Genomic DNA, 21,152 nt, shown 5'->3' on the forward strand with positions numbered 1-21,152 from the left:
GGTTTTTGTACCTCAAAGGTGGCAACTCTACACAGGAGATGAACAAAGCTGGTGTGTATGGAGAGGAGGTTAAGAAGGGGTGACCCGGGGTCAGATACAGGGAGGTTGGGAGAGAGGGCACGTAGCTAGGCAGTGGGCCTGGAATGGACGGTGAGCTCCGCAGTAGGGCAGTAGTGCTTCCAGTGTTCCCCAGAGTGCTGAGACAGCTTAGAGCTTCTTCTGCTAGAATCAGAGGATACACAGCTTTTACTAAGAGATTTCTATTGATTGGAGGAGGCATCTCTGACCACTGGACATGTCTGTGTGATGTAGTCATAGCTGTCCTTTAAACTTGCTCATTTCCCTGTAACTGTTATGAAGCAACAAGAACACTAACCCAGGAACCTATCCCTGCAACAAACCCCGTTGCCAGCTCTGCCCACACATCGACTCTAGTGACACCATCACAGTCCTAACCACGCCAGCCACACCATCAGGAGCTCATTCACCTGCACATCTACTAATGTCATACATGCCATCATGTGCCAGCAATGCCCCTCTGCCACGTGCATTGGCCAAACTGGACTGTCACTGCGCAAAAGAATAAATGGACACAAATCAGACATAAAAAATGGTAACACCCATAAACCAGTGGGAGAGCACTTCAATATCCCAGGACACTCTGTAGCTGACTTGAAAGTTGCCATACTTCTACAGAAAAATTTCAAAAACAGACTTCAGTGAGAAACTGCAGAGCTGGAACTGATCTGCAAACTTGACACAATCAGACTGGGTCTGAACAGGGACTTGGATTGGTTCTCTCATTACGAGACGTAATCGTCACTGTTCACACATTCTCACCTTCTAATCAATGGTTGTGAATAGGCCTCATCTACCCTAACTGAACTGACTTTGTTAGCACTTGCCCTCCCATTGTTGTTTCTTACCCTTGGATGTATATATATACACCCCCTATCTGTGATTTCCACTTCATGCATCTGACCAAGTGGGTTGCAGCCCACGAAAGCTTATGCCCGCAGGAATTTGTTAGTCTTTAAAGTGCTACAGGACTCTCGTTTTTGTTGTGACACTGCAGAGTACACCTCCCATTGCCCTCTCTATTGGTGGTACTCCTGTAATGTCCCTGTCAACTCCACCAGAAGCCTCTGCCTGCTCTTCGACTCGGTGTTGAGTCACACCAATGTAAGAATTATAGAATAGAGCAGAATCTTTTACAGACAGATGCCAGCTCACTAGGTCATGCTTTTGTCCTGAAGAAACTTGAATGCAGCTTGCTTTACTTTGCGCTGACAAAGCAGGTTCTCTCTCTGACACTTATGGCAAAAATCAGGGGTCAGGGACTAGTATCCCTACGGAAAAGGCAGAGTCAAGTTTGTGGTGTGTGATGGAGAGCTGTTGGCAGTGGCAAGACACATGCCGGGCAGTAGTGGAATAGAAGGCATAGGTTGTTAGGTGGCTTACCTTTCATTTCCTGGATTTTATATCAGGTATGTTTATGTGTGTGGCAACCTTTACTGTTACACGGTGAAGTTTTGCATATGAATGATTTCTTCTTTAAGTTCAAAGTGTCCTCCTGAGGCATGAAGCAATGCATTAAATAGGATTGTCAGGTAAACGGTAGTGTTTACACTCTGTTTTAACAGATATTTTTGTGCAAAATAGGGACAGAATACAGGGATGCGCTGTGCAGATGCACAAAATCAGTTTTGTTCACAACCTAGTCGAGTGCAGAACATTACGTTAGGATCTTGATCTTTTATTTTAAATCTAAAAACTTCTCTGCTTAACTTAGAGGAGTTTGTTTATTTTAGGATTTAGCAGTTAACTGAATGTCACACCACAATTCAGTGTATACGTTTAGGGCGGGAGGCAGTAATACATGAACAGTTGCATGCCCCTTTCCCACCTATGGCTAAGCGAGAACACACCCTGCCCCAGGATTTCAGTACTGCTGTTCAGTTTCAGGCTACACCTGCTAACAAAGACTGCCCGTCTTACCAATGTACTGTTTCACTTTCTCCTCCCATCACACATCAGCGTACATCCCATTGATCAAGTAGTCTAGCCTAGTATAACGTCTTCTCTGGAGAGACTGAGACATTCTTCTGCCTAGGAGTGCAATAATCAATAGCAAAAACACCATCCCAAAAAGGAAAGCTGCTATCAGGCTACTTTTGTCACCAGACTGAGGGACATGCTTGCTTTTCGGAACACCATCTAGTAGGTAGCTTTCTGAATCAAGCCGCCTCTCATCCTGGAAAGGAGCAAAGGAATCCTTTCTGAGCAAAGCAACCACGGACGAAGAAAAGAGATTGATGCTGCTAGGAATGTCGGTAGAGGTGGCTATTGAAGTGCGAGTGGTGGCAGATGTTCTTAGCTTGGCAGATTCTGTCGCAGTTCTGGAATTCGTGGTCCTTCGGTCAGTCGTGGTAAACACAGTGGTGGTAGGAACCCGAGTGCTAGCGGTGGTGGTTTTGGATACAGCATTCGTGGTGGGTGTAGTGGTAGGCAGAGTGGTAGAGGGGGGTAGAGTAGGGGTACTGAGCTGAGACATATAAGCTACACTTGTAGGCAATAAATTGGCTATTTTTTGTTTTGGGAAAGAATCCAAGGTCTTAGGATGTTTCTTCTCTTGGTCTTCAGAAAACTGTGTGTGTGATTCAATCTTATCTAAATGTTCTTCTATGTGGTCCACTAGTTCAGTTATCTGAGAAATGACAGATTTCTGCACAGCAGCAGTTTGATTCAGGTGACCAGCCTGATTGGAAAGGTCAAAGCGAGCTGCTTGTGAAGAAAGAGCGCTTCCATTCGAGTCATAATTTGCAAGCTGTGAGTCCCGAATCTGTATACCTAAAAATAGAAAGAAAATAGATAAATTAATTATTCAACCCACTTCAGCAATCAATGCTTCCTCTGCCTACTGCTTCTTCTGAATGCAATAGAAAACCATAAAACGGGCCAATCCCGAAATGAAACAACTCATTTCCCTGGGGCATCATGATTTCCTCCTCTTTTTTAAAAATCACTCAAGTGTTTGGCAATATGCATGTTAAAATTACAGTTGCCATAGCACCAACTGATACTCCATCTCCAAAGCCTAAAAAAATAAGCCTGACTCTTCCTAGTCTTGAACCTTATGTAAGTATTTACCTCTGTGCAAAGCAATCATTTGATTTGGTAGTGTTTTGCACTCACATTGCACTTCTTTAAATGCCCACACAGAGGTGCAAGGCAGTGAAGAATCAGGCCGGTAATCTTCAAAACATTCTAAGTCTCTGCCAACCAGAGGAGCAGAAGTTACCAAGTACACTTTGCCTATATCTATGCAAGGTACTTGTAAGGCCCTTATTGCTGCAGTATCTGACCACCTCACAATGTAACTATCCTGTGAAGTAGGGAAGTACCATTATCTTCATTTTACAGAGGCACAGAAAGGCTAAGTGACTTGCAAAAGGTCAAACAGGAAGTCTGTGGCAGAGCATGAACTTGAACCCAGCTCTCAAGAGTCTCAGGCTAGTTAGTATCTAACCATTGGACCATCCGGAATTATGTTCTTATAAATGCTCTTTACTCCATTGTAGTTTCTCTATGCACCTGTTTGTAACTTTTTTTTACCATGCAGATGAGCCAGGCTTAAGGGTAACTTTGGACCTTCCATCTACAGACAGGATAGGGAATCCAGTCCTTGATCTCTTTTCGGAGGAAGGAGGAACATGGCATTGTTACAACTGTACAGCACCAGGGACTGAATGGGGCCTATATAATGTACAAGTACTTCTCTGACTGAAGTATCTGCCCGATTCAGGGTCTAGCATTGCCACTTTAACAGTATACCTGGAACAAATTACAGTGCCGAGGCGTTACACTGGCACTGAAAGAATTTAAAGATTTCAATATCTCGCAAACATCTTAAAATCACTTGAAGGATGTAGGCTATGCCTATTTAAAAAAAAGTTGCATATGCATATGGAATTTGTGACAAAACTAGTGGAAGACCCTTGTTCCCACATCACATAGTGAAACCTGCTCATTGCAAATAGACAAAGCAAGTGGAGTGTATCAGGCAGAAGAACTGTCACATGGATTCCCAGCCCTACCACCAACCAGTGAGCAGAGCGAGGAGATATTCCTACCTAGCAGCTGGCTAGAAGAGTTCTCCCCATTACAGCCCATGCCTATAGAGAATAAGGAAAGTCGCCCTAACACCCAGTAATCAGGAGACAGAATTCCCTCTCTCTCCCAGCAGCTAGGAAGAACAGAAAGAATGGGTCTAAGGAGCGTGACACACAGGGAATTTTTACTGTGACAAGCAATGGCTGTCATTAGTGTTACAAATCCCCACACACTCCAACACACCTCACCAACTTCTTACACAACAAACTGACTTGCTAACAGTCTGGGTGCCCATTCTTTTGCTAAGAGAAAGGTACCCCCCGTGAGGGTCATCATGAGGGGAAGTGGATGAAGAGTTCTTAGAAGTGAGGGGTAGGGACTGTTAAAACTATTAACCGGAGTCTGATAGCAAAACATGCACAGCTTGGCATGGTAAAAGCTGCATGCAAACTCACTCTACTGACAATGATTCTGTTCTGTTAAGATACTGTATATCAACCCTATACACAAAACTTAACACTTCAGGTGAGTAATAGTTCTTGAGAAAACTAATTAACTGGCACAACTCCTGTGTGTCCACATTCTTATCATCCAATAGCCAGCTGGATTTACCACTGGGTGTGGTGCGTCACCCTTATTCACTGTATTTCCTGTAAGTATTGCAGAGGTCACCAAATACTGAAATACCAAAGCAAACAAACAAAAAACCCACACACACGCAACACTTAGATAACCTAGAATTAATGGTGGAAGAATCTGACACTTCCTTCAATTGAAAAATCCCTAAGAAAACTTTTTTCAGAGAGAAAATTCCCAAGTGGTTAGTAGACCAGGTTAAGGTTCCACTTTACAAGATCAACAAATCATTAAACTATGCAGATATGCAGTGAAAGTCACCCAAAGAACTGCAGTTTTCCCCTGCCCCCTGACAGAAGCCAGGAACTAAAATAAACAAATTGACTCTCACCCAGGCTCATCTCATCAGTGATTGCACCAGTGTCCCTAATGAAGGGCGTACACTCTTGCTTCCCTCAGAATTTTTCCCACTGTATCTTGATATTGACCAGAGACATCTCTGCTCTTCGGAGCAAAATTGTACAATACACACAAAATAGGGACCAGGCGGAGATCACCCGACTCATTCATTGGAGACGTCAGTCAGGGTTTGACCTCCGGCTAGTGCACTAGCTCGGTGTGCTATTCCCCCTTCATGAGCAACAGGCCTTTGTAAGAGAACAGACGGGACAGAGACTAGAAACTGAATATAGGCAGTGCTCGCTTTGTGCCAGACCTTGCCAGTGCTGAGCGCCGGCACCTCTAAGCTTGCCAGTTCATAGCCCCGGCTTGCTGCATCTGTTATGAATGTAAAATAATTGCTTCAGCCCCCCCTGCTCCTCTTTCTTTACAAACTAAGCACTGAACACAGGGAGAATTTAGAATGGGGGGGGGTATGTGTTAAGTAGCTTACACTCAGATTTTGTCTGCCTTAAAACTGATGTAATTGGATACATATTGGACTTTTAAGAGTGATGGATTTAAAATATACCAAACAGTAGCTACATTCATGGTCTCTTCTGTCTCAACTGGAAGCCCCTTAACCCAGTGTGTCTAATATTCATTTTCAGAAAGAAAAAAAAAAGTTGAGAACCCCTGTGCTAAATCATCTTAGAGGTCCCCACCCTCAAAAGGAAATGCCTAGTGGGATTCTCTGGGTATTCTCAGTAGGTATCCACCAGCATCAGGGCTGGTTATTTGTATGGAGCAGGTTGTCTGAGTTCCACATAAGAGTGTGAGAGGTGGAGCAGAAACCCCGAGTAGTTTTTCAGCAGTAACTTTGTGGGCTGGAAGCAGAAGACAAAACATCTCCTGAATCACAAATGGGGTCTGTGGTGGTTGAGCTGGAAAAAATCAAGTTTGTACTGAATAAAACTGTTCCAATATTAGACTATTTTTCTTTATGGCTAATAAATAGGGTTTCTTGAAGGTGTAATCTTGTGCACATTTCTGTTTGAAAAAAAAAAAGAACTTAAAAGGTTTGTCACAAGACGTGGGCTAGGCTTCTTGGGAACTACCTCTGAAAGCTTATCAGCAATGTAGGCTTAAGGTAAACAAGCTCAAATACAATATTTCCATAATTCAATAGGAACAGAAGCCAGAAAAACTGCACAATTAAAAACAAATGCTGTAGGCAAGCAAGACTACAACTCAGCAATTGCATCTCTGGCATATCAAGAGCCCACACACAGTTACACATTCTCTTCCCTCTTTCAATCCTCTACATACTCCTGGCAGAGAAAAGAGCGGGAGAAGTGTGATAAAAGTTACATGATAAATCAATTATTTGGATTCTTCTGGTTTTGCACCCTAGGAGTTTAAGCCCTTTGTTCCTCCCCCTGCCCTGGTTTCCTGGTGTTATCATAGCAAATGCACCCAGACAGTTTCTGAAAAAGTTATGTGGATGATCTTGCCAGACAGCATGCTTTCCCTCACTGATCAATTCCTTCCCAGAAGGAGCAAGTTACCTCTTCAGTAAGCTCAGCCTTTGGGAGATATCTGAGAGAGAAAAAAACTACAGTATATTTAAAAACTTGTGTTCTCCGCAAGGTAAGCCATACTCAAACCACCCTCTAAACTCCCTTGGGCAGAGGACAGTTTAATTGTCAATTTGTTATAGAGTTCAGTCAGATAAGGTGCAAGTATAGAAGTATATTTTGAGGCACAAAGGTAGGTGAGGTAATATCTTTTATTGGACCAACTTCTGTTGGTGAAAGAGACTAGCTTTCGAGTTACACAGAGCTCTTCTTCATTACCTCTCTCACTTTGTCTCTCTAATATCCTGGGAACAACATGGCTGCAGGCACACTGCAAACAAGTATATTCTGGTCAGCTTGCTACATCTTCATAGCTGACCTTAGTACTATTAATGTATTAGCACCAAAAAGTGCACAGCACATGAGAGGCAACAAGAAATTCCTGAGTTCTAAGCCTTCTCTAAACCTTGCTACTGAAATGCAGGCTGGCCTTGGGTAAGTCACTTTGTATCTCTGCTTCAGTTTTTCTACCTGAAAAAGAGGAATATTACTACTTCTGTTTATTTACTAACCTTACAGAGATGTGAAAATTAACTAAAATCTGTACTGTGCTATTTATACCCTCACCACTGGAATATGAGCCCTTCAAACACAAGGTGCTAAAAGGGTGCTAAATTTCTACTGCTTCTAGTAATACTCAGCATATCCACAGGGAATTTCTTCCAAACACAGAATGTGCCAAAATGGAAGAGGCTTTTTAAGCACACACAAACTGTATTATTTAGGAATACATCACTGGCCTGAAGAGTCTAAACAGAAAGCACACATATGAAAGATTAGTGAGGAGATATAATTTGCTGACACATCAGTTCCACATTGTCACAGTATAACAGGGTGGGTTTGTTCTGATTGTTTTTTTAAAAGAGGGGAAGAGTATAAAAGATTTTTAAGTCTACCACAGAGGTAGGGCACCAAGGTGCATCATGGGAGATGCAGTCCACATGAGGAGCCAGGTCCCTAAAGAAGAGTGGGGGTATGAGGCACCCAAAACTACAACTCCCATTAAGTACTATGGTAGCATTTCCCAAATTAAATTTTCAGTTTTCAGCTGAACATTTTCAGTTTTAAATTTTTTGCTGATAAATCAAAAAGTTTTGACCAGTTCTAATGGAAGCACACATCTGTAAGACACATAACAGTATAAATGAAATCAATGATCAGTTGCTTTTAGTATTGTTTACCTCTATTTATCCTGTAGCTTACAAGCCCTTTTGCTGGTTTCATTGGACAAGATTCCTCAGTAGGGCAGTAGAGCAGGTAGCAGTTTGGATGCTTGCCTACTCTTCGAGCATCAAAAATCATCAAGTTACATTGCTTAGCACCTGCAAAAATGATAATATATTATATACTTTAGCAGCAAGAAGTCTTGTATCTGCCTCTTTTATGGTAATACGCTCTACTTAGCTTACTAAAATCCTCCAGATCAGTAGGAAGGGAAAAGAATGAATATATCACAATGTACAGGAATTAATATACAATTCATATTGCATAGGGATTAATACATGTTTTAATTATTAAATACCTACAAGCCAAAGGCTAATCTGCGAGAGGTTGCACCTCCTTCTACCTGCCCAGGAGGTGCAAGACAAATAGTAGGATAAGCCTCCCTTCACCCGGCTGCTGGGATTCCTATCAAGGTGCTGCTGCCCACAGACCAGACCATAGGGCACCATTTTTCATATTAGCCTTTGGCTCAAAGGCATCTAATAAATTTGAAAACCTTCTAACTTCTTTGAGTGACTGAAAGGGAGAAGATTTCACCATCCCCAGAGCCTCCTGACTGTTTCTGCTTTTCGATTCACCGTTAACACTGCGACAATGCTATCTGCATTTATACTTCATTCTGCTACTAAGGGCTTGATCGACAGCATAGTTCTCAGAAGAATGAGACCATTTTACTTTTTAGCTACTCAAATGTAGCATAAAAATATCCATTGTTTGCTTTTTATTCTGCTTCTGGACCAAAAAAGTTATAGCTTTTATGTCTTGGAATGGATGGCAGCAGAGCAGGGGAAGGGTTTAAAACCATTGCACATGCCTAAAGTTCAAGAAACATGCAATAATCGCTCTGATTAATCAACATTGCTAGGATTTAATCACTAAATTCTCATAGATTAAGGAAAACAGACCAACATTCACAATATCTTGTTAGTCTTGGTGTGAAAAGAGAGAGAGATTCACATTTCAGTGCTGAAAGAGGAGCGGAAAAACAGAATGCCCTGGTTTTTCCTCTTTGAGAGCTAACACCAGCTCATTCTATCCCAGCCTATTACAAGCACGTCGTAAGCAATGATAGAGAAGAACAGAGATCAAGGAAGTAGAAGTTTACCCGATATGTTTTTTTCTAAGCAGCAAACATTAATACAAACTTCCTGAGTCGGCGTATATATTGGCTCAGTCCCTCTGATGCCTTTTGAGAGAGATAACATCATGTCAATGACAACATTTTCCATCTTCTCGATAGAGCAATTTTGACTTAGGGATGGCCCAGGTATCATGCAACACATGATTATGAATGTGCAAGCGGAACACCAAGTTATGCTGATGGACATTTTTACTTAGGCGTCTTCTTTGGAACAGTGATAAACTTCTTGGTGTTTAACTTCAAGATAATTTCATTTTAAGAAGAATGCATATCTGCAGGGGAAAAAATAAGGAGCACTTTCTTTAGTCAAAATGAAGTTTTCAAAGCATTATAAGATCCTTTTGTACAAGTAGCAAATGTAGGTAATTTTTTTTTAAAGTTTGTATTACATACTAGATGCAAAATTACTTACTTCCCAACATATTTGGCATCCAAAATATTTTAGAATTTCCCAATTAAAAACATTGCTACACTTTTCAAATGAAAAAGGGTGGTGACTACAGCACACAAGAATCTCTCTGAGGTTCTTATATGGCTCCCATCATCATAGTGTCTGAGTGGCTCACAATATTTACTGTATCCTCACTACATACCTGTAAGGTACAAAAGTGCCATTTTACAGAGGGGACACTGAGGCAGAGAAGGCATAAGGGACTTATCACAAAAAGTCTACATCAGACCTAGGGATACATAGTGGAATTCTCTTCCCTACTCTTTCAATCAAGATGCCCAAGAACATAAAAGGGAATCAGTGCAAATACTGGAAACAAGTGATTTGGGGGCATTGCTACTGAAAGACACAGCCTGCCTTACATCACCACTCTCCAGCTCAAATCTGTTAGAGGATCACTAGTGAAAAAACAGTTATGTAGATTCATCGATTCCAAGGCCAGACGGGATCACTGTGATAGTCTGACCTCCTGTACAACACAGGCCACAGAATGTCCCTAAAATAATTCCCAGAGTCTATCTTTTAGAAAAACATAGAGTCTTGATTTAAAAAAGGTCAGTGATGGAGAATCCACCACCACTCTTGCTAAATTGTTCCACTGGTTAATTACTCTCATTGTTAAAAATGTATGCCCTGTTTCCAGTCTGAGTTTGTCTAAATTCAGCTTCCAGCCATTGGCTCTTGTTATACCTTTCTCTGCTAGATTAAAGAACCGCCCACGATTAACTGTATGTTCCCCGTGTAGGTGCTAACAGACTGTGATTAGGTTATCCCTTAAGAGAGGCTCATTGAGCTCAGTCCATCATTTTAAGGCAGGTTTTCCAATCCTTTCATCAGTCTCATGGATCTTCTCCGAACATTCTCCAACTGAATCAACACCTTCTTGAACTGTGGCCACCAGAAGTGGACACCGCGTTCCAGGAATGGCTGCGCCAGGGGCAGATACAGACATAAAACAACCTCTCTAATCTCGCTCCAGCTTCCCCTGGTTCCGCGCCCAAGGATTACATTAGCCCTTTTGGCCACAGCATCATTCAGGGAAGCCACATGCAGCTGATGATCCACCACAGCCCCTCGGCGGGTTTGTCGGGGGTTCGGGCAGTGTTTAAAGGGCTGGCATGCCCCAGACAACAAGCACGGCCCAAGGCAGCCGTGCGGGTGCTGCTCTCCCCGGGCTGGCCAGGATGTGAGTAGAGCCTGGAGACGGAACGACCCCCGGGCATCACGGCACAGAAGAAGTCACTGAGGCGCTGTATCCGCCCAGTGACCAAGGGGCTGCGGGTCTCAGGGCAGCGAGGTCTCCGAGCTGTGGGCAGCACCCCCGGGAAGGCTCATTTGCTGTGTGCTCGTGTGCAATGCTGCAGAGGGGAGCAGCCCGGGGCGCGGAAACACCCGGCAGTTCCCGCCGCCTTCCCCTCCGCACCGGCCCGGGCACAGACAGGGGAGGCAATAACGCCTGGGCCGGGGGGCACAAGGGGCGGAGGCTGCGTCTGCGTCTGCTGTGTTTCCAGGGCTGCCCCGGGAGGATCACCGGCCACCCGGATCTCCCGCCCCGCCCCTGCCCCTGCCCCCCGCGCGCAGGCAGCCTCACCGGCCGGGGTCGGCGGTCCTGGCGGCGGGGCGGAGCTCGGCGCTGCACAGGGAGGCTGCGGCTGCACCCGTAGCCGGAGAAGGGGGCCCGCTCTCCGCTCTCCGCCGCCGCCTTAGCCGCTGCCCAGCCCGGCGCTCCGGATCCGGAGGCGGAGGCGGAGGCGGAGGCGGAGCCGGGGAGGGAGGGAGGAAGTCCTGGGAGTCAAGTTAAGCACGTGTCTGCAGGATCAGGGCCTCCCTCGCCCCTCTCCCCGCCCCGCCCCGGCTGGCTGGCTGGGCTGAGAGCACGGCGCAGGACTATCCCACAAACACAAACGCCCCAGCGCAGGGCAGCAGATGGTTTGCCCGGAGCACAACAAGCCGAGCTGGGCAAACACCTGGTGCCCAGAGCAGGTGTTCTTCATGCAGCTGTTGTGTTTTGGGTCCGTTCACAGGGTCCAGCCACACTGACCCCCAGAGTGTTTGTGTTAAGGTTCGGGTACAACAGAACCGAACCGAACCGAACCGACCCACACTGGCAGTTGACATCACTGCATTTCATCTGGACGTGAGGCCGAACCGTAAATAGTCTGCAGCCCAGACCCGGCCTTTGGTTGTGTCAGGAAAGCCATTGAACTGATTAACCTGGGCATCACAACACCTAACACCCCCCCCCCTCGGAATAACCCTGTGATCTGCAAAGCCCGAGTCGTGCCCAGAGACTCCCTGCACCGTGCACCGGGCACAGCGCAATGCCAGCACACAGGCCGGGGGCCAGCTCAGCTCGCTACCGGCAGGTAAGAAGGCGAAGGGTGAGTTCTGTGCCTGGCCTCTCACAGAGATAGGCACCTGACTCCTGGCTGCAGGGTGGCGTCTGTCTGTCTGTCTGTGGTAGCTATTCACAGCCATGAACCCCTCTCCTGGACTCAGCTGGCTGAGGCACCTAAGTCACTTCTTGGGAGAATGAGTTAAGCAGCTGCTTTGTTCAACACAAAATAGCCAGAGGAGGAGGTGGTGGTGGTGGTGCCCACTTTATAATGTTAGCTCAGTAGTTAAAGCACTCTCCTCAGAGGTGAGGGGCAGAGGGGGGATTGAACCCTGGTCTCCTCATCTCAGGTGAGGGCTGGAATCACCGAGCTGAAAGTTACAAGATGGCCATTGCTACCTCCCCCTCCTTTATCGCCCAGATTGTCAATGGGCTCGGATCCAGCAGCCAATGTCTGAGCATGCCCCTCACACAAGTGAGGTGGAGGAATGCCTGGAGTTGTTTTCCCGGTTTGTGGATTGCTCTGGGACTCAGGCATCCGGGCACCTGGAGTGGGGCTGCACTACACATGCAGAGACGGAATCTTAGGTGCCAAATGAAGTTAGGTGCTTACAGGATTGAGTGGGAGTTTTGTGGATTGCCATGGAGCCTAAAACTGGGATTTAGATGCCTGAGAACCTTGGTGGATCTGGGCCCCTGGGCCTCAGTTCCCAACCTGTAAAATGGGGATAATTGCACTGCCTACTTCCCCCCCTTTGCCAGGGGTGTTGTGGGGATAAATACATTCAAGATTATGAAGTGCTCAGACACTTCCATAATGGTGGACAGATCAGTAGCATAGATAGATGGGTAGTACAGGCAGAGTTTGTAATTAAATCTGATACCAAACATATTGTGCACAACGTCAGATTTTGTAACAAAAGCTTTACACAATTCTAAGAACATTGATTTAAAAAGTGTATTAATTAAATACATCATTGAAGAGCATTGTTAGATGCTGGGAAAGAAAGGAAGTAAATTCAATCCTATATTATATGCATAAGTGGGGACAACCTCTTTTTGATCATTACATAGTATCTGAACAGCCACCACACCCAGGTCCATAAACCCCACACCTTCCCAAGTAAGACAAAAAGAAAAATGTCCTCCTTCCAAAACCAGAGAAAATTCTTCTTGGCACTTAAATGTCAACACAGGTCAGTCAGGTTATAATTTGCTCTAATTATCTTTCTTACAAATTGTAATATTCTTTATATGCAGATGAGGAGCAATACAAAAAGGTGTAAAGTTATCATAGAAGATAGGGTTGGAAGGGACCTCAGGAGGGTATCTAGTCCAACCCCCTGCTCACAGCAGGGCCAACCCCAGCTAAACCATCCCAGCCAGGGCTTTGTCAAGCCATGCCTTAAAAACTTCTAAGGATGGAGATTCCACCAGCTCCCTAGATAACCCATTCCAGGGCTTCACCACCCGCCTAGTGAATTTTTTCCCCTAATATCCAACCTAGACCTCCCCCACTGCAACTTGAGACCATTGCTCCTTGTTCTGTCACCTGCCACCACTGAGAACAGGCTAGCTCCATCCTTCCTGGAACCCCCTTTCAGGTAGTTAAAGGCTGCTATCAAATCCCCCCTCATTCTTCTCTTTTGCAGACTAAACAAGCCCAGTTCCCTCAGCCTCTCCCCATAAGTCTTGTGCTCCAGCCCCCTAATCATGTTCGTTGCCCTCCGCTGGACTCTTTCCAATTTGTCTATATCCTTTCTGTAGTGGGGGGCTCAAAACTGAACACAGTATCCAAATGTGGCCTTACGGGTGCCGACTAGAGGGGAATAATCACTTCCCTCGATCTGCTGAAATCATAGAAATGTAAGGCTGGAAGGGACCTTTCTACTCCTACTTGAGATTCCCCTGCATATGGATTATGTTAGCCCTTTTGGCCACAACATTGCACTGAGAGCTCGTGTTCAGCTGCTTATCCACCAGAACCCCCAAGTCTTTGTCAGAGTCACTACTTCTTTGGATACAGTCCCCCATTGTGTAAGTATGGCCTACATTCTTTGTTCCTAGATGTATCATTTATGTTTAGCCATATTAAGAAGCACATTGTTTGCTTACGCCCAGTTTACCAAGCAATCCAGATCTCTCTGTATCAGTGACCTGTCCTCCTTGTTATTTAACACTCCCCCAATTTTTGTGTCCTCTGCAAATGTTATCAGTGATAATTTTTATGTTTTCCTGCATGTTTTCAATGCTGGTTGCCAGAGGCTGGGAATGGGCGGTGGGATGGATCACTTGATGATGACCTGTTCTATTCATTCCCTCTGAAGCACCTGGCATTGGCCACTGTTGGAAGACAGGATACTGGGCTAGATGGACCATTGGTTTGACCCAGGATGGTCGTTCTTGTGTTCTTATTGATGGGACTGGTTAGAAGTTAAGTATGTGTTGCCGGGATTGGGGCATAAGAGAGAGAGATTTCGGTCCTGACTGTGCAAACGCATATTCACATATGTAATTTTACTCATAGGAGTAGCCCCATTGAGGCCTATGGTATCAACTTCCAGATTAAATGAATCCAGAATCTTCCCATCTTTAGGAATTATTGCAAATCTTCCTTTTTGATAAAGCCTTTCCACAGAACAAGAGTGGCGGCACAACACTGATGCCCCTTTCTATTCACCCCTCCTGAAACAGACTCCAAATGAACAAACAGACCACACAAACCAACACGTAACCTTTTCCCAAGGACGGTTTTTATACCCCCAAGAGGGAGAAAGCCATGATGACTTAGGATGAGCAGATGTCCCGATTTTATAGGGACAGTCCCGATATTTGGGGCTTTGTCTTATATAAGCGCCTATTCCCCCCAGCTCGGTCCTGATTTTTCCCACGTGCTATCTGGTCACCCGATGAAGACTCCCTCAAGTCTAGCAGGGATTTTGCTGTTGCTAATCTATTTCACACAGATGTCGCTCAGACACTAAGGTGAGGGGCGGCAGCACAAACCCCTTAGCGAGATGGATTAGATCAGATATACCGGTACTCCTCACCTGCTTACAGGTAACACAGGTGTTTGCAGGCCCAGGCCCAGGCATGTTCAATGCTCCAGTTCAGCTTTAACTGCAGCTCCCCTCTCCCTTTCCTTTCTCATTTCACTCAGCCTGCAAAAGGCTCCTTTATTTTCCTTTTCCGTGCCTCTCTGCTAACCCCCTGCCCTCTCTCTCCAGTGCACTGGCCAGGCCGGATGTCTGGGGGGGCTATTTTTCCTGCTCCAAAGCCCCCCGCAGACATCAGAGAGGAAGGACAGTATTATTATTGCAGTGCAGCTAGCCCTTTAAAGCAGCCCGCCGAGCGGCCGAGCGCCCGCCTCCCATCCCCTGCATGGGCGAGGCTGACCCAGGAACAGAAACAACCGCTCGGCTGGCAGCTGGGGGCCGGAAACTCTGTCTCTGCAGCCGCAGGTTCACGCAGGCCGGCTGCAGCCGCTGTAGGGTGCGGGGTGCTCCCGGCCTTGGCTCCGGGGGGCGCTGGCTCTGAGCTGCTCCCCGCTCGGCAGGACCGGGGGGGGGGGGAGAGGTTGTCTTGCAGTGCAGTGCAGTGCAGTGCAGTGGCAGGTGCCTGGTGTGCAGGGCAGGCTGCTTTCCCCGGGGCAGTGGGGGCAGTGCTCCGGGCACTGAAGACGTGCTGGGGAGAATCCTCCTGCAGCCGCCAGCACCGCCATGGGAGCCGAGCAAAGCGCAGAAGCCGAGAGCCGGCCGGCGGATCTGAGCACGGCAGGTCGGTCTGTCCGTGTGCCCCCATCTCGGCCAGTCTGGGGCGCGGGCAGAGCATTCGCCCCTGCGCCTAGTCCGGGTCGCTGGGCTGAGCTGGGCGGTGCTGGGTCTTAGGCGTGGGGTGGTTTGGTTTGGTTTTTTTGCGCGCTGGTTCCTAGCTGGCCGGGTGATTATCTGTATTTCTGAGCCCTGTGTGTTTCCGTGGCAGGTTGCGGGAAAGTAACATGACAGTCCCTGCGTCTGCATGTGTTAGGAATGCAACAGCATGACGGCGCGGCGGGCTCCAGGGGGCCAGACCCAATTTCTGTAGCCAGGGAAAACAGCATTTGATGGTGGAGGCTCAGGGCGTGAGTCTGGTTTTGGTTTGTTTTTTGCAGAGAGGTGCTGCTACGTGTTCTATTTCTTCCTCAGTACTGTTGTGGGTGGGTGATTGTGAAGAGGTGTCTGTGTATGGAGGGATCAGGAAGATGAGAGGGTGGGTAACTTGTCTACAAGAGGTGGGAAACTGATTGATCCCAAGGAGAGTATTAAAATAGCTGTTAGGACTAGGATGGGAACAGAAGCAGAGTCTTGAAGGTGAAGATCAGCACTGCATTCATTCTGTAAAGATAAAACTAGGGGAGGGACAGTGAAGAGGAAGTCTAGTCAGAGCAAAGGAAGAGAAGGATCTGTCTGACTTAATTGCTGCATGTTAGTGATCATGTTGTGTATACTGGCAGATGTGTCTCAGGAGTGTGGGGGAAAACCACAAAGTGACTACAGAGTACTGGCTTGTTTGCACACTTCAGATCTCTGGCTATGCTGAATGCTAATCAGACGGTCATGGGAGGATGGAGAAACTCAAGCCTCAGCTAAGAAATGCTGGAGAAAAGTGTTGAGAGAGACTTTAGTAGAGTTGGTTTGATCTAACTTTCACCACAATGAGTAACAACATTAGTTTAAAACAAATAGCTGCAACACAATGTGCATCTAATTCACTTTAGAAAGTGACTTGAGCAGGAGATACTTTGAGGATTTAAAAAACCCTAGATGTAATGGGGCTATGTCACCTTCAAAATCACGTTGACAACAAATATTTTTTGTTACTAATAAGCCCTTTAGATGATTAAAAATGAAAGAACTATACAAATGCTGTATTTGCCTGTGTGTGTGTTTATATACTACTTACATTTTTCTGGATAGTGAAAATTAGCAAAGTCAGTTTCACTTTTGTTCATAGTGTCACAAAAGATTCTTTGGGCTGCAGTATTTTGAGTTTCAAACAGTGTAGAGGATTGTTCACTGGTTTAAAACTCAGTTCTTACACAAAACAGTTATTTTTGTTTTTTGCTTTTGCTTTTTAATGAAAACATTTCTGGTGTTCTTTGGCTTGTTTTCATAATGTTTACGTTTTAGGCCACATTTCCGTTGATGGTCATGGTTTAGAATTTTAAGACGTGTGGCATTTCGGGATCTAAGTAAAGGTTTACAATGTCCCACCGCAGTTTCCTTCCACCCCTCATCCCACTTACTTTTATGTTACGGTGTATCACATTCACCATTATTCCAGCGTTTTTGAAAAAGGAATGCTGAACGAAGAGTATTTGTTGCTTTCCGATAGCTCAGTCTACTTTCATTTTAAGTAAGTGGGTATGTGATCTATTTCTATCAAGCAGGGCCTCTTAAAACCAGGGAAAGGAGAAGAGCACAGTGATGTCCAGTAGGAATCTTGCCACTCAGATTTCATTTATCTGAGAGGCATCTAGCTACTACGACGGTTGGTTACTATAGAAAACCTCAATACAGACAGACTGCACACACCTGTCCTCTTGACAAAGGATGAAGCATATCAGTAGTGCTAGAATTAGCTCTGCATCTCCTTATTCATTGAAATATTTACTTTATTCCCCTCCACACGCAGCATCTCCTTCTCCAGCCAAGCAACGAGCAAAAATGGATGATATTGTGGTGGTGGCTCCGGGAACGCAGTCCTCGCGGAACGTAAGCAATGATCCTGATGTGATAAAATTGCAAGAGATTCCAACTTTCCAGCCCCTCTTGACAGGTAAGAGACTTTTCCTTTGTTTTTTCAAGCACTTTTCCCCCTTAGGAAACTCAATACGGACACAAATCTCGTCGCTATCGGAATCCAGGTTCCTGATGATCTAATCACTTCCCTTCTCTCCCCCATCTCTGTTTTATGCCTTGTACCCATTAGACCCTACGTCGCTGTCGTTATCCGGAGGAGGATCTGCTGGAAGTCCTCTGTCTCACAGAGGCCATGGGTACACTTCTTCTAGAGACCTAGTTTAGTTGTGGGGTGCCCAGCATGGAGCTGGTACTTTAACCGTGTTTTGGACTTTTTGTTGTTGGAAGCTGTTGGAAAATAAAATGGGTAGACAGAAAGGAAGTACCCTTTGTGGCCTATACAACATAATAGTGTGCCTTTGTATCAATTCAAATCCTTTATTCTCTTCACCCCATCCTATTCCTTTGCCTATCCTATTTCCCCTTCTGAGCTGATCCTTCCTTTGTCCCTGCCACTCAGTTGCTTTTCTGGTATTTGCCTGAAAATAATACTCCACATATCTCCTGTCTAAGTCTATTGCTGGTAGGAGCACAGTGTCTATCTGTCATCCTAGTGTTGCCTGCACGCTATAGAGACTATGAATGTCATAAGCCAGTCTCTGAGTTTTGCAGTGCTTGGGAAGCCTCATAGAGCTCTCTGTGGTTATGCTTTGAGCTCTTAGGTGAGGAAAGTGGATGAATGCAGCAGAAGTGGCATTGGAAGGATCCTTTTTCAGCCAAAGAGAGGTAAGAAGGGGAAGCGAACGGGTAGAGGTGAGGGAAAGAGTTAAGTGAGAACACATCGTTTGGGTTGGTATTTCCAGGGGGAGAAAAGAGACTGCTGTGTTCCAAATAATCCATGTTTGTGACCTGCTTCAGCGTCTGTCAGTGCTGCTTATTAACTGGCTGTAATGTTGCTGAGTGATGTGAGACCTGCTATCCAAGGCTGAAGTTGTTACCACGTTAGTGCACTCTATCCTGGCCAGTCCAAGCATCCAGAGACCAAGGAGTGGAACCTGGATCCAAATCAGATAGTGTAGAGCACTGAACATTAGATCACTGATGACCAGATCCTTCTTCCCCTTTTAAACGATAATTATACCGTTATTTGCTAGGAAGTCTTTAGCCGTTTAATTGACTCGACCATGTAGCTCATGCTGACATCTGGTGGCTTTTGGGCAGTGTTGCAAACTGGGCTGTATTGCACTGAATAAGTAGTTCTATCTTGTCTTTCCATCCCAAATGTTGTATAATTTGTCAGATAAAATGTTTGTGACTCTTTGCATTAAGATCACTGAAAGCCGTGTGGCCCTGAGCATAGAGACTAGTCTGGGACTCAGAAGACCTGGGTTAATATTCACGGTTCTGCCAGTGGTCTACAGGGTGACCGTGGAAAGTCGCTTCCCCTCTAAAATGGGGATAATGATCCTGACCCTCCTCTGTAAGGTGTGTAAGATCTACTGATAAGTTCTGTATGGGAGCTAGGTGGTGCTACAATTTGGCTTGCATCTGGGGAAATCTTGCTTGCAGTTTACATAGCTCAAAAATCAGTGAAGAAAAGGACACTGGGAATTAGTTATGTGTAGTCTCATTCCACTTCTATTAAATCTTAGAAAAATTCAAGAAATGCTTAATGTAGTCAGCTGGCATCACCTTTGCCGTTTGCCTTAGGGTTTGCTGACCTCTGTGCTTTGTAGAAGTAATAGTTGTACTTGGGTGACTAGTTCTTGAACAATTTGTCCTGTATAGTTGACATCCATTGATAGGGTTCTCTGCACAGGCTCATCTTTACCACTTTTTTCCTTTAAAAAAACCCCCAAACAAACCAAAACAACCCACTTACCTGTTGCAAGGAAAACATCTGGTGTCTCTTGAATGTTGAACGGGATGCTGTTGTCATCTGGAGAGCACTGATAACTATTCTGATTTCCAACATAAACAATAAAATGAGATGTGTTTTTCTGTGACATTTCTAGGGAGATTAATGTTCACTTTCCCCCCTTCCTCCGTTTTCTTTAATTGCTAGGAAAATTTGCATGGAAAACCAGGCTTCCGCCTGTGTAAGAGAGATGCTTCTGCTGCTTAATCCTCACCTCACATCCTAATGTTCTATTCTTGTGACTCGCATTCAGTTGCTGAGGAGAAGATTTTCATTTTGCACATTGCCTGTTATTACTGCAAGTGGGGAATAAGCAGCAAGATCTAGTGGACTCTTAAGAGGCAGAAATGCTGTTTTCATGCAAATATCCCTAGTAATAAATACAGGAATTAAAAGACAGAAAATGTAATACAGCAGGGGTGTCAAACTCGTTTGCTATGGTGGGCCAGATTTGAACTAAATGTACTTCAAGTGGGCCATACATCCCATAAATCGAAATACTAGGCACAACCATTTGTATGTAGTATTATATTTTATTTGCTAGGTATCAGCGATATAAAAACTGCAGTAAGTTCACTTCTACAACTACTGCTATTTTATGATTAAAAGAATCGACCAATGATTAAGAATTATAGTCCTTTATTTACTGCTACTGCTGCTTCCTGATGCCTGACACCTCTTACTTTGGACCACTGCATCAAAGTCTGGAGCTAGGGACTGGGCTGTGGCAAGCTTGAGTATTGCGTTCAGGTGTGCATCCGTAAGTTGAGCACGAAATCTTGACTTGTTGATGTTCAGTACAGAAAAGAGCTGTTCACAGACATACCTTGTCCCAAACATGGACACAATTTTGGAAGCAAAAGACTTCAGCCTGGGATAATTTGGTCCTATATACTGATAAAATGTTCCAACATCAACACTGGAGAGCTTATCCCTCAGAACAGAATCACACTGCAGTTCGATTCTTTCCATCTGAAGCTGTGGTCTTGTCATGGGCACATGCTGCTATACTTACTCCAGTTGACTGACTAATTTGAATTGCTCCATCTGACCTACTTAAGAAAACCCAAACCCACATCCATTTTAATTTTTCTCCATGTAGGAGGAATGAAGGGAGGAGGGGCACTGGCCTGATGGGTTAATACCTCTGCCGCACGGGTATATGAGTTTAGGTCTTTAGCTCTCCAGGCCAGCAATGCATGAGTGTGCAACAGGGGCAGTAACTTAGCTCCTAAAGAAAGGACCATCTCAAGCATCCTCTGTCTACTTGATTCAGGAGTGGGGAATACAGAAGGGAAAAGAGGCCAATCCCAGATAACCATCGTCCCCACTGAAAAAAAATTTGCGTAGCCGATTAAGATACATATGAAAGTAAAAGCTCTGAAGGTTTCTTGTATTTTGTCATCCATGCACTTAAAGGAAATTTCTTGTCCTTTCGTAACTGTTTGAAGGAAGCACCATCATAGATTCTAGGTAATATAAATGACTTCCCAGCTGCCTTTTATTTTAAATATATTTTCTTAAGTTGTTGAAACACACAAGATACACATCCTGAAGAAATAAAACATGTCTACACACATGCTATAGTGTCTGCGTGAA

The 21,152-nt window shown here is 45.2% G+C and overlaps 2 protein-coding genes across 4 annotated transcripts in view; one reads left to right on the top strand and one right to left on the bottom strand.

Annotated features, from left to right (window-relative positions):
- Window positions 1–1,559: 1,559 nt before the first annotated feature.
- MANSC1 (MANSC domain containing 1) lies at window positions 1,560–11,223 on the bottom strand. The gene is made up of 4 exons (XM_067530994.1): window positions 11,112–11,223; window positions 9,034–9,341; window positions 7,886–8,026; window positions 1,560–2,850 (listed from the first exon to the last, which is right to left on the bottom strand). The coding sequence occupies exons 2-4, from the start codon at window positions 9,254–9,256 to the stop codon at window positions 2,027–2,029; spliced, it is 1,188 nt and encodes a 395-aa protein (XP_067387095.1). The 5' UTR covers window positions 9,257–9,341; window positions 11,112–11,223; the 3' UTR covers window positions 1,560–2,026.
- A 531-nt stretch (window positions 11,224–11,754) lies between these two features.
- The window catches only part of BORCS5 (BLOC-1 related complex subunit 5), an 81,489-nt gene continuing 72,091 nt past the window's right edge, over window positions 11,755–21,152 (top strand). The window contains exons 1-2 of one of the 3 annotated variants that reach the window (XM_067531055.1): window positions 11,755–11,886; window positions 17,529–17,672. In XM_067531055.1, coding sequence (XP_067387156.1) covers window positions 17,561–17,672 — 112 coding nt within the window. In that variant the 5' untranslated portion in view covers window positions 11,755–11,886; window positions 17,529–17,560. Of the gene's footprint in view, window positions 11,887–15,261; window positions 15,633–17,149; window positions 17,250–17,528; window positions 17,673–21,152 lie in introns of those variants that run through there. The other 2 variants (XM_067531054.1, XM_067531056.1) reach the window with 2 other exon arrangements.

Source organism: Emydura macquarii, unplaced genomic scaffold (assembly GCF_026122565.2).
Source record: "Emydura macquarii macquarii isolate MOO-44397 ecotype Brisbane River unplaced genomic scaffold, CSIRO-AGI_Emac_v2 contig_3122, whole genome shotgun sequence".
NCBI lineage: Eukaryota > Metazoa > Chordata > Testudines > Chelidae > Emydura > Emydura macquarii.